Source organism: Zosterops lateralis (genome assembly GCF_965231275.1).
Source record: "Zosterops lateralis genome assembly, chromosome: 5".
In the NCBI taxonomy this organism is placed as follows: domain Eukaryota; kingdom Metazoa; phylum Chordata; class Aves; order Passeriformes; family Zosteropidae; genus Zosterops; species Zosterops lateralis.
The window spans coordinates 70,673,930-70,687,468 of NC_139766.1; the positions used below are offsets into that span (position 1 = coordinate 70,673,930).

General features: G+C 41.9%; 1 protein-coding gene across 8 annotated transcripts in view; it reads left to right on the top strand.

The window, feature by feature from the left end:
• Positions 1-13,539, top strand: part of CAMK2D (calcium/calmodulin dependent protein kinase II delta) — a 120,479-nt gene that overhangs the window by 38,421 nt on the left and 68,519 nt on the right. For all 8 annotated transcript variants that reach the window (XM_083862460.1, XM_083862461.1, XM_083862462.1 and 5 more), the window contains exon 4: positions 9,414-9,473. In XM_083862460.1, the coding sequence (XP_083718586.1) occupies positions 9,414-9,473 (60 nt within the window). The remainder of the gene's footprint in view (positions 1-9,413; positions 9,474-13,539) is intronic.

Below are 13,539 nucleotides of genomic sequence, written 5' to 3' on the forward strand. Positions count from 1 at the left end.
TACTAGTGCAACCTACTGTTATTTTTGATGAACTACTCCATAGGCATGTGCTTATGTATTCTTAGTGTTTCTTCTTGTTATGAAAAGCTTTGGCTTTGATGTGCTGCTTAAATTTCCTCTGAGTCATAATGGGAGCTGCCAAACCATTGTTTTCTGTTCTATTTGGACTTGATTCTAGTTTTACAGTTGTTTCCTCCTAGGGGGTTAAGGTCCATGAGCTTTTATTAAGATAAATGTCAGTGATTTTGAATGGATTTGCATAAAAGAAGCCCTTAGTCTCTGGTAGGATAAGTCATGTGTAATGTTTAGTTGTAAAGTAACAGTGACTACAGGAAATATTAGAAATAAAAGTTGTTGACCTTTTCTGCACAATAGAATTTCCCTTTCTATTAAATATTGAACATTCTCATCCGTAAGCTGTCAGCAAACTGAACATTCTCACTGGAAATCTTCTATTTAAAAACATATAAATTTTCTCCCTCACAAACAATTAATACAACATTTTGTAGAAATTACATCTTTAAGGCAAAAGATGGTGATCATTGGTAGGATTTCTAAAAACAAGCGTTGCCAAAGTGAAAACCTCCAGTCCCAGATCAGAATTTGCTCTTTGCAACAGCTTCAAAATCAGTAACTTCTGCCTGTCCCAGCCAAGTGGATGTCACAGATCACGGCAGTCTTACCTGTAATAATTACTTATTTATATTAAAATAAGTTGGCATCAGTCAGAAGGTCACAATTTATTTCAAATTAACAAATTGCTACTATAGTTTACATATTGCTGTAGCTGACAGTGTGTTTTGACTTTAGAGTAAGCTGCATTTTTTTTTCTTTTGTTATTAGACAATAATGTTCTAATAACATTTGGAAGGAAAATGAGTATTTCTTCTTCATGCTGCGTCACTTGAGAACTTTGAGGGTGCCTTCAAAATTGTGGTTGTCAGCCAGAAGTCTGCTCAGAATTTATGGTGTTGTTAGTGGATTTAACATGTTTAAGATGGGCTCTGTAGGACTGGAGTTCAGCAAGGCAGTCAAATGTATCCTGCAGCCTGTCCCTCTCCAGTGAAGTATTTGAGGGCAAACAGATGCTTTAGTGTTCATTAGACTGGTGAGTCAACACCTCAAGTTCCAGGCACCTCTTATATTATTTATTTTTCTGAATTTACTGTCCATTCCTAACATCTTTTTTCCAAATACTGTTTCCTGAAAACTGTGACTTTCTGCAGGAAATGAGCCAAGAGAACTGAGAAGCCTAAGAAAATTTAAATAGCCCTGTAGAAAATAGAAGCTAGAAAGAAAATAAGGAATACTGAGTGCACTCACATATTTATCTGCGGAATTTAAACAGGTAGAGAGAGGGCAGGCAGCTTTAAGTTAAGAACCAAAAATGAAAGCAGGGCAGTGAAATAAAGGAAGAGCTCCCAGCATGCAAAACAAAGGAGATATTTAGGGATGGAAGAAGAATGGCTGAGGATGACTTGGCTGACCATCAGCTTTAGGAACTGGCAAGTTTGAGTCACAAAGGAAAACATACTGCTATAGGGACAGAAGGAGGCAGCAAGGGGGAGATGCAGCATGAAAAGTGCATTCAGGCTTTTCTGTTATGGCAAACGTAAGCCTTGCACAAAGATGTACAGGGAGGTGCTGCAAGGTGCAGCACTAGATGGGTCAGATCAAGAGAGGTGACAGGGAGAAGATGGGACACAGGGTGCACAGAGTTAAATGTCAGCTGCAGATTGGCGGCAAACAGATGGAGGTGACCAGGTGATCAGATTCACACTTCTCGCTCTCAGGCCCTTTCTGTTTACTTTGGTATTGAAGAGTTTACAGTACTTCATTCTGTTTCAGTAGATGTGCTGCTTATATAATAAAATATTTAATGGACATAAAACTACTACATGTAATTGTGCACATACCTTATATAAAAACAACAGTTAATATATGTATATAACAGCAGTTCTAAACTTCCACTAATAGTTTTCTTGCTTTTCTAAGTCAGAAGAGTGATGTGAGTGATTTGCCCACTGGCTGTTTAAATCCACAGCAAACAAGAGTCTAAAAAGGTGAAAAAATAGGGTTTCTTAGCTTGAACTCAGCAGTGTGTGAATGTGTGCTCTCAGGAACTGTTTAAATGTTCCCAGTGGTTGGGTGAAGTCCAGTTTGCATTCATACTATCCTGTTGATCTCTTCTCTGTTCATTATGGACCTAGTTAAACAGAAATGATGGAAACAAGTGAAAATCATGTGGGGTCAGTGCTTTGCTATTAATGTCACACTTTGTCTTTACTCCTTTTGTCAGCTCACTTGAAGTCAGATGCTCCTCAGTTTTAGCAGCAGTGCTAAAAGCAGCACAAATGCAGGAATGCTCTGCACCTTCTGGTCATAGCAGGTGCCATAGAAATCAGGAGTAAAGTGCCTGATAAAGTGCCCTAAAGACACTTGCAGTGCCTCTGCCTCTGTAATCTGTGCTTTGTAGATGGGAATCAGGTCTCTGTGTCCATTTATCAATTTCTCACACACTATGAAGGGTGAAATATTAACACAGAAAGTGGGTGGGAAGTGAAAGAAAGCCCCGCAGGAACATCAGCTGAGAACTGTTATTGTTGGCAGCCTTTGCAGCTGAGTACAAATGTGCCTTTTGTTTTCTTAATGCCGTGGGGCAGAATTGAAGCTCTACAGATGTGGGGTTCGTTTCAGTCTTTTACAAAGCATCTTGAATCATTATCTTTTTGATATTATTTTGAAATTCAGCAGCTCAGTGAAGAGAAGTGTGTATGGGAACACAGCCACAGAAATAACTGGAGGCGTACTCAGTGCCCTGATTTCTGCTCTGTTGATGCTCTTGACCAACGGCCTGATAAAAGAATTGGCTGTGCTATTGTTGTTGCACGCTCCTGCCCATTATGGAGCAGGGTATCCATGGAGAAGATCCTGGATAACAATGAACACCTGGCGTATGATTCTGCTCGGGAAACTTTAGGAGGGCTGGGTCAGAGCACTGGCAGTGTCTGTAGCTGTTTATTCTAAGAATGGCCCAAATTCCGAGCTATAAATATAAGGAAGGGAGGAACCAGTAAAGACTCTGTTCAAATATCTCCCCAGGAGCAGGTACAGAATGCTGGAGCATTTCCTTTTGAAAAAGTGCTTTGGGAATTGAAGGACTGTATTGCCTGGTATTTACTTCTTTGAGAATAGCAGAGGGGGTAACTGAGGTTGATCTGTGAGCCTGCTGTAGCATGAACTCAGTAATGGAAAATTCAAAGACCTGTGTGATGGACTGTTACGTGAGTAACAGTCTTGTTACTGTTCTTGTAACTGTCTTGTTACAGTTCTTGTTTTATCTTACTGGCTGAAAATGAATGTTTGCAAACTGCTAAAGGTCTGTAAATTGCCTTTCATGAGAACCAGCTCAGGCAGGGGCTTAGTAATGCTATTGGTCCCCACTGTGTGGTTTGGCCCAACAGGCAGCTGAACACTTCCCAGCCTCACCCCCTCCCTCCTCCCACACCCTGTAGGAGGACTGGAGACACCGTCAGAAGAAATAAAATTGAGATTTGTGGGTTGTATTAAAGGTAGTTCACTAAGACAGGAAAGAAAAGAAGTAGAATAAGTAATAGGAGGAGGATGATGACAAAAGAATTAAAACATACAGAACAACTGATGCATGATGCAACTACTCACTGACCAGTGCCCTTTCAGTTCCTGAGCAGCAGGTGCCAGCCAGCTTCCCCCCAAGTTTATCACAGAATGTTTGGGATTGGAAAGGACCTCTGGAAATCCTCTAATCCAGTCCCCTGATAAAGTAGCTTCAGCTGGAGCAGGTTGCACAGGATGATGTCCTGGAGAACGCTGAGTAAATTGAGTCAGTTGAGTCAGTAAAGACCTAAAGTTCCTCAGATGGAACTTGGGATGTGTTCCAGCTTGTGCCTGTTGCCCCTTTTCCTGTCATTGGGCACCACTGGGAAAAGTCTGGCCTCATCCTCGTGACAGCCACCCTTTGCAATATTTGCTTCTATTGGTAAGGTTCCCTCTCAGTCATTTCTTCCCCAGGCTAAAGAAGCCCAGTTCCCCCAGCCTTTCCTCATAAGAGGTGCCCCAGTACCCTCATCATCTTTGTGGCCTCTGCTGAACCCTCTCCAGTCCTTCCTGGTTTGTCTTGAGCTGGGGAGCCCAGGTCTGGAACCAGGACTGCAATGTGGCCCCAGAGGGGGAAGATCACCTCTCATCCTGCTGGCCACGCTTCTGCCCCTGCACCCTGAGATCCCATTGGCATCCTCGGCCCCTGAGGCACTGCTGCCTCTTGGACCAGGAGGTCTTTCTGGGGAGCTGCTCTCCAGGAGCTCAGCCCCAGTCTGTGGGGTGCTGGAAGAAGCTGACTCAGTGCAAACACTGCTTGTAGCAGCAGCTAAAACATCACTGTGGGATCAACATGATTCTCATCCTAAATGAGAACTTAGCACCAGCCACTAGGAAGGGAATTATTCCAGCAGCAACCTGCACACCCGCTAGTGACTTCAACTTACAGAAATGGTCAGGTCTAAGAAATAGAACTGGGCTGTTTCCAGAGCCTTAATGCTTCATCAGAGGGAGTTTAGAAACTGCATTTGATGCAGTTAGATTGTGTATAAACCACATTCCTCGACTTAAGGCAAATGTCTGTTACAGCATTATTCCTATACACAGCATGCCCTTAAATCACAAATATTTATGTTCCACCAGACCTGGATACTACATTGTGCTCTAGACAGCTGTCAGCAAAGTTAACAAAACCAGGGTGGTGGAGGGGGAAGGTTTTTGCTCTGCGCATTCTGTTGTCAGAATTTCTGCAGTCATTTTCTATTTCCGTGGCAGAATGTAACAGTATCAAGGTGCTCTGGGATTACAATGCAGTCTGTAGAGCCCTCTCCAAGTTAGTGCTCCTTGTTTTCTCTTCATTTAGTTGTGTAAAGAAAAACATGGAAAATACGAGTGTTGAACTGCATTGCACAGAACAGGAAGCAGATTGTAGAGACCATCCTCAAAAAGATAAGCAAACCGTTTGCTCATACTGACTAGTAATCTATCCAGTCAGTCCTGGGGGAAAAATAAGAAATGGACAAGACAATGCAAGGGACTTTGGGAAAATGCCTTTATATTGTTGACTGTGGACTGCCAAGCTGTAATAACAAAATAACAAAAAGCAATTACAAAAGTTGCTACAGATACTCCTTAGAAGGATTCTTTGCTTTAGAGGCTTTTGCATTTTACACACCTGTGTTGGTAGGTGGTGAGACGTGCACACTTCTGCCCTGATGATAAGCTCAGTTTGGGTGGTCATGCAGGATCAGCACTTTGGGTGAAGATTCATGGCACTTTAATAGAAGAGGTATATGCTGGAGACAGTAATTATATGTTTCCATATATTAAGACATGCAATGCATAATTAAAGACATACATTATGTGTATTTAATTATAAAATGTTATGATGTTGTTGTGGTTTGAAAGCAAGACGAATGAGAGGCTCCAAGTCAGACATATAATTTAATAAGAAGAAAGGTAAAAAGGTAAAAATAAAATAAAATAAATACAATAACACAAAGGACCACTGACAGAGTCAGAATACAACCTGAGCAGGATGGTGGAAGCAGTCCAGGTGAAGTGCTCTTCCTGAAGCAGTGATCCTGTAGAAAGGTCTGGTAGCTCTGGTCCTCTGGGAATCCAGCGGATAAGTGCCCCATTGCACTGTCCCACATACCAGCTTATATCCAGGTGGGAATGCTTGGCTCCTCCCCCTGGGCAGAGCATCTCACAATAGGATGAGGAGTGTGAAATGGGTCCTTGATGGCCCATTAACAGAGATAACCCCTGGAGGGAGTTACCTGTGACTCATGGGCCAGGCGTTAATGGGCCATTAGCAGAAGAGGCAGGGGGCTTGGGAAAACACTAGCCCACCTGGTTTCAACAGTTCATGAAGATGGTGATAGAATAAATACTTTGTGTACATCCTACACTGCAACCCAGGACAGATGTAATCCAAGAAATGTGTGTAGTCTACGTGTGTAAGCTTTTGTAAGAAAGCAAATACTGATACTACTGAAACAATTAGTTATTTTATTTGCCTACCTAGTAGAAACTCAGTGCAGGCAGTCTGATTTTCTGAGGCAGGTGTCATAAATTATAGTATTAGCTTTTGGTCTATTAGAATGTCATCATATGAATGAGGACTAGTTCAAGATTTTAAATTGATACACCCTGTGCTTACTCCCAGTTCTACAGCTATATTCTGTCTGTTTCAGGTGTCACAGAATTTCATTATTGTAGAGATTGAGATTTCCATAGTTCAGTGCATTAAATCTTTTTGTTTTCTTTTTTATTTTCCTTGGCTCCATGTCAGATTTAACTTACTTGTAGGTGGCTGCAAGGCTTTTCCCATTAATAAACCTGCATTCTTCTCATTGCTGCTTTCCCTTTGATGGTATCAGTGGTTGACAGGCAGTGATCCTTTTCCAATATTGGCAACACGCTGTTGCTGTGGTAGAGGCCATTGTTCACTAATGGAGACTTGCTTTCATAAAATAACCTCCAATGTGTAGAGCATTCCTTCTTCTGCATTTGCTTTGCTGCCTTTTGAGCTTGTACTTTTCATTTAATTACAGTTTCTTAAGTAGACAATGTTGGAGACCTGTTTGTAATTGAGTCTAGGTAATTAAAAGAGAGGAAAAGGAAAGAAGTATAAATGCACTTCTGTGTTCCCTTTTTATTATCTGTGCGGCTTTCAAGCTTGGCTTCCTGTTCCTGATAATAATTTTTCCTGTTTCACGTTTACCTGGCAGGTAAACAGAATTTTAGCTGGTGAATTATGTGCTGTAAAATTGAGAGGAATTAACTCTTTTATTTCAGTAAGTCACCTGTTACTGCGTTCATTTTTTCCAGAACTTTTCCTGTGATAGTGTTGTAACATAAACATTTGACACCAGATGCTATCCCAAACTTTCTTAGGGTTTGGGGGAGTTTGTGCCTGCTAGGTAGTTTCCCTGGCTGTAAGGCAGGACCCTTCTCTCCCAGTGGACTCTGCATGGCACACCTTCCCCTTCAGATGCCTGGGAGCTGAGTGCTGGAAGTATTTCGGTGTGCCCTGCCCTTTGACATTCACCTTTAGCTCCCAGTACTCGAGCCCTGGCAGAGGCAGGGAACACAAATAGCTACGGGTGGCACAGCAGTTGCAGTTACAAGAACTTGTAAATAAACTGAGTGGAGAGAGGAAGGAACAGTATTTCCTAAAACTCATAGAGCAAACCTGCAGGTTTTAGGGGAGAGTCATTTTCTTGGATACCACATGAAGTTAAATTTGCTTTTTGGTCCCAGCCCCAAACACTTACTGCAGGATTACTTCTCTAACAACACTAAGGGATACTCTATTTCTTTAAAAGTGCCGCTGTCATCTTCTGGACCTTAATGTCTGTCCACTTAAATTCCTGGCTCAGGGAGTATTTACTGCTCTTTGTGCTGCCTCACAGCAGGGTGTGCAGGGTATGAGGTACTGCAGTCACACCAGCAGGTGTGATAGCAATTACTGTGACACCAACAGCAGAAGAAGTTAAATGCACAGAGCTCATTGTTCTCATTTATGTGACAGCAGGGAACGCCTCCCTCATTGGTGTTGATTAATATACACGTTCAATTTGGAGTAAAAACTTGGGAATATATAATGCAGTCAATAATAATTATGTTGATGATGGTGTAGATGTTACCTTCATACATTGCAGTGCATCCAGCAGCATCTCTAAGATGTTTTTACTGTGATTTGAAAAATATCAGGTGTGCCTTTTAAATCAATAGTTATTGTTCTTAAATCATGCTGTAGCATTTTAGCCTCTCCTCATGCCTGAAAGTGTTCAGCTCTAGTATTTGTTACCTGAGCCCACTGGCATGGCTGGACAGGAGAGGTGAATATTAATCATATCTAGTGTCAGTTCAAGAAGCTGTGATATAGCAGTTGAGAGCAAAGAAACTTGAAATGTTTATACTTTGTATTCAAGGTTGGAGATTAAGTTCTTTATTATATCTGTTATTCCTGAAAAGTTAACATGGGATGTTTTTAGCCCTTCATAGAAGACTATCAGATACCTTCCAGGCTTCTGGCTGTGCTGGCTCATCTGTGAATACAGCTGGAGGTGGTACAGAGCAGCCTTTGAAAGCGGAGCTGGAGGTGCACCAGAGGCACAGCTCCTACACTAAATGTCCAATAGCGCCTGGACTGTTTCCTTGCTTTTGAGGCAGTGTTCACATTTTCATCTTTGTTCTCGCCCCAGCTGAGCTCAGTTTGCCTTGCAGATCATCCCTCTGCTTGCTCTGGGTAATGTGCCAAGAGCTCAGCCCACGATTAAGTTACAGCCGGAGCTGCTGGACACGAGGGTGCTGTAACTGTAGCTGTCTGTGCTTATGTTTCAGCCCCGCTGGGACTGAATTCAAAAATCTCAACGGGAAACCTCAGTGGCACAGTTTAACTTTTAAAAAAGAGCTTTAAGCTTATCTTGCAGTTTTATAATTATTTTTAATACTTTTAACTTCTGATTTTTTTTTTTAATAAACATTAAGGTAAAGAGGGTTAGGCTGACAAATTTTCTCATGCAAGAAGTGGAGGCTCTGAGGCCTTAGAAAGTATGATGGGTCAGTTGACAAGTAGTGACTAGCTCAAAAAGTATCCCAGTTCTTAAAAGCATTTTAAAATAATCTGAACTGTTAACATATGTGAAAACATTTCACTTGTCCTTAGAATTGACTGCAAATATTAGGAAGTACAAACTGCAGAAAAAATAAACAAGTTTTTCTTCTTGTTCTTTCCTCCAGATTTAAAACACGTGGTAAGAAACTTGAAGTGTTGAGTATTTTAAAGGTGGCGTTTGCTTTCTCTCTTTTATTTTAAATCTGTTGTTATAGTTCTTTTAACCTACACATCTAACTGGACACTTTGCAGTAAGGATTGAAGTGTTTAATTTTAACATCTGATGCTAAATTTTTGACTCTTTAGAGATGCCATCAAAAGCAACTTTTTCTAAACTTTTTCATTTCTTAATATTTTCAAGGTACAAAGCATATTTTTTGCATTTCAAGCAGTTCTGTTTGCCAGAGTTGGTGTTTTGGAATATTTGTGTTGTTTATTGTAGAAAACAGAGCTTGACCCAAGCAGTAATATTTTATCTCCAGAAACATTGTTATGGCTCAGGGATGTACAAGTCCAGAGCTCCAGCCTCCTGCTCTACCCAAAGGTTAAAAATAATCAATTCAATATTACAGTTTGGATGAAAATATTAGTGGATCTAAACAAAGGAGATATTTCTTAAGGATCCCATCAGATGATTCTCTAAAGCAAATACACTAAACTATGTTAATCTTCATACTAACAGCAACTGTTTTGCTTTCTTTCGATGCAGATCACCAGAAACTGGAAAGAGAAGCCAGAATCTGTCGCCTCCTGAAGCATCCTAATATTGGTAGGAACATTTCATTGTTTTGTACACTAGTCATCAGTTTAGAAAATTATGGGGAAATGGAAATTACAAATACAAAGGAAGTGTAAATATCTCCAGGCAAGACTTTCTTTATAAAGTGGTGCTGTTTATGAATTCTGCTATGGGATGCAATAACCTGATGGGTCACCTAAAGCAGCATGCAGTGTTCTCATCCTTGAGCCATTGCTCTGCCATCAGAGAGCTCCCTGTGCCAGGTCTTTGTGGGGGTTTGAGCAGTTTGTAGGAGGGCCTCTTTCCAGGATTGTTTAGGGTTTTTGGAGACCTGCAGAAAAATTTCAGCTGACAGTGTCTGTTGCACAGTGAGAAAGACCAATGTCAATAATTAGTGCTGGTTTTAGGTAGATGCTTATTTTATACTATATTTTGTGTTGAGATTCTGTCCTTCTGAGATGAAGAAAGCTCTGCTCCTTTTATTTCCAGAATTGTGTTTTCTAACCATGTAAAGCAAAAAATAAAGTTGTTTTGGAGGGTGGGGTGTGTCTCTCTCCTTGCTTTAGAAATAGTGTAAACAGGTAGGTACCTTGATCTTAAGAGAACTGTAGTTGGGTTTTTCAGCTTTTCATACACTGAATTATGTGCCAGGGGTATCTCTCACAAGAATATTTGCTGTACCTGAGACTTCTGCAGAAGGGTGGGAATTTCCTGTCCACTGAGGCATTTTTAGACTAATAAAATTGTTTGGTGCCTGGAATGAAATCAGCTCCTTCCTTTTAGTGATGAATAGGAAGTGAAAACAAGTGTACCACAGCTTAAAATGACATGTCAAATTTCTGCAGCTTCCCTCTTAAGCTTACAGATTTGACCTAGAAATTTGGTTAAGAAGGAAGAGGAGTGTTATCTGTGCTATTTTATCCCACCAGAGGTTTTGCATTGTAAAGTGGTGAGAGATAAGGGAATGTATAAGTCCTTTTAGGGAGGAAATGTAGCCCTTCTGCAGCTGTGGTTACATGAATGGTGTAGTCAGGCTTGAGAGCCACTCACCTGGGCCTTACTAGAACCAGAACATATTTGTGAGCTTCCACAAGGCAGGGAAAGTGAACAAAAGACAACAGTGAACTGATGCAGGGCAAGGGCTGAAATGCACAGAAGTCAGCTGAAACAAAAGTGTAAATTGGTTCCATGTGGTCACAAGTGTTCAGTTGTCAGTGGCTTGGAGCGCTGTGGGAGGAGTTCAGCTCCTCTGTGGCAGCTGTTCCACATGCACCGTTTGTGTCTGTGAGGTTTGGCCTGGAGTGCAAATGGGCAGTGACAGCCTTGGTGACAGGCAGGCAGGGCTCTGCACACACTGTGCCTCACCACCTGCACCAAGGTGCACAGTTCAAGGCATAATGGACAAAGTGTTCTGCTCCTGTTTCAGAAAAACTGCCTTGTTCTAGGTCTGTCTGAGAGGGGATTTTCATGACCTGGAATTACCATGCCAGGGTTTGGCAGGAGGCATCGTATTCTATCATATTCCTTCTCCTGCAGCCGTGCCTTCAGCCAGCTAAGTGATGACCCTAAAATCATTCCAAGTGCTTCCGGCACTCCACTGGAGCTCTTATGCTTGGGTCACTGTCACATCCCCTTTTAAACTGTCATCTCTGGTGAGAAAGGGAGCAGCATCACATTGGGAAGCACTAAGAGTGAAAAAGGAAGTGTGCCAGAGGAAGGGAGCTCAGCTCTGACAATAAGTATGTGTAAGTTAGGAAAAATAAAGAAAAAATGGTAACTGGTTTTTTCAGTTACCATTCAGTTTTTCAGTGGTTTCTGTAGGAAGGCAGAGATCTACTGTAATTGATTGGGTGGTTTCTTAAAGATGAGGCAGTTATTTTTGGAAAGCTAAATATTGTTGAAGAAAGGCCAAATGTTAAATGATCCTGTTTCTGTGCAGTCCATACCATTCATGTTTATAGCCAACAAGTGTCAGGGAAATCTTCCTTGAAGAAGTTGTTTCAGTACTTCTACAAACAAGGCTCCAGTACATCTCTGAAAGCTGAGCCTTTCTGTGCAGACACTGCTTTGCACATAACTAATTCAGTTTGGTTTTCAGCATCTCTTTCTTTTATTCATCCTTTAAATAAATCTATGATTTCTTCTCTGTCTAGCCTGTAGTCAAGATGCCTAATGAATGGTGTAGGAAAAATAAGGAAAGTAGATTGCAAACAGTATTTTCTGTTCTCCTTTTTTGAATCTCCATTTCCCACTTAGGTAATGTATATGTGAAAGTTTGTTTGAAACCCACAGAATTTCCTCATCCTTTCCACTTACAGTTACTCCTCACCAATAATCATTGTGATTTCTCCCTTTTCTTACCTCAATTCTTTGTATGGCTGTAGTAGAAAGCGAGCCCTGCTGAATTTTGTGTGAGAATTAAAATGAGGCAAAAGCCATTAGCTGAACTTGCAGGCCTTGAGAACAAACTTTGAGGGAGCTCAGAGTCTTTTCTTCCCTGTCAGTCTTTGGCAATACTGGTATTTTGTCCTCTTCCAACTACACTTGAGTAATCTGGCCTCTGCTACACTGCAGTAGGAAATTTCCAGACAAACACAGCTCATGTTCTTGTAGTAACAGAGCTCCTGGGCTGCAGGAGTTCGTGCATTAGTGTCATTTTCAGCATTGCTGTGTTTCTCAGGTTCTTACTGTGGTGACATGGCTGTACATAAGTGTGTAGAGCGTTGGCTTTTACAGAGTTTAAAATGGATGGAAATGTTGGTGAAGCCTTGCTGTTCAGAGGACCTAGTGCTTTTTCTTTGTGAGGTTGCACATTGAGTTACATTAAAAGCTTACCTCCTTTGCTGAGCACATACCTGCACAGGATTTGTCATCTTGTGACTGTTACTTTTCCAGCAGTTCCATGTCTACTGATTGTCCCAATTTTTTAATTTAGAAGTTTGGAAAGAAAATTACTGAGTTGCCATCTCTTCACCAAGAAATCCATTGTCATTTTCCCAGTTTCTCTCCTTTATCTTCTTTGGTAAACTTTGATTTCTTGGTCCTCTTGTAACTTTATTTAAAGTTAGTTGTTAGCACTCTGATTTCTAGTCTTGCAATCTACACATTTTCAGTGGTGTAACACTGTTACACCATCTTGTTATGACGTTTGGCATTGATTTACAGCTGCTTTGTTGATTTTGGTTTATGAGATCCCAAATAATGATAAAATCTGCATTAGTCTGACAATACAAGCTCCGACCCGTTATGGAAAGCTGCTGATTCAAACCTGGTAAAAACATGGAGATTTTTTCCCCAGTGGAGTTTGCTCTTGCAGAGGGTTTGTGCTGCGTTTGGGTAATATTTTTCTAATGAGAGTTACACAGTCAAGATCTCTCTGTAACTACTGGAGGGGCTTCTGCTGGCTTTGCATTCCTACTTCCCTACAGCCCACAATTCCCTGCCCCTGTCACCTCCTCCCGGGCCTTACAGACAGTGTACAAGCTATGGCAGGCAGGCAGGCTCCATTAGCCAGCAGCATCAGGCTCAAGTCTGACTCTGATCAATCTTCATCCCTTCCCCAAAGGCAGCAGCAGATTTTACTGACATGTGGCAGCCCTTCAGGTGATAAATGAAGTCCTTTAGGCAGCAGGCCAGGCTGTCCCTGGATGGCTCTGTAAGTCAGGGTACTTAGAGGTAAGTGGGACTGCCAGGCAGCTCCCCTGGGCCTGAGCTGTGCCTGCTGGTCCTGCCTTGGCCAGGCTGGGGCTGGGGCACGGCCACAAGTGTGCTCTGACAGCAGCAAGGCCTCTGCTCCAGGCAGAATTGCAGCAGGCCAAGAGGGAGCCTAGATGCAGAATAGGCTGGGACACGGGAAAAGACAAATCCCTAATCTGGTTTCATGAGTGTGTCGATGTCCATTTGGAGTCTGCTCGTTTCCATGCCTTGAGTTGGGAACTTCTCATCAATGGCTGAGGAAATTGGTAGCACCCAAACTTGGCACTGCTCCTCACCACACTCAGCTGGTGTCCAGCTTACTTACTCCTTTTGCCACAAGAAAAGTGGGAACAGCCTGCATTTTGGGGTTACTTCCTCTCCCCACCATAACACAAAACAT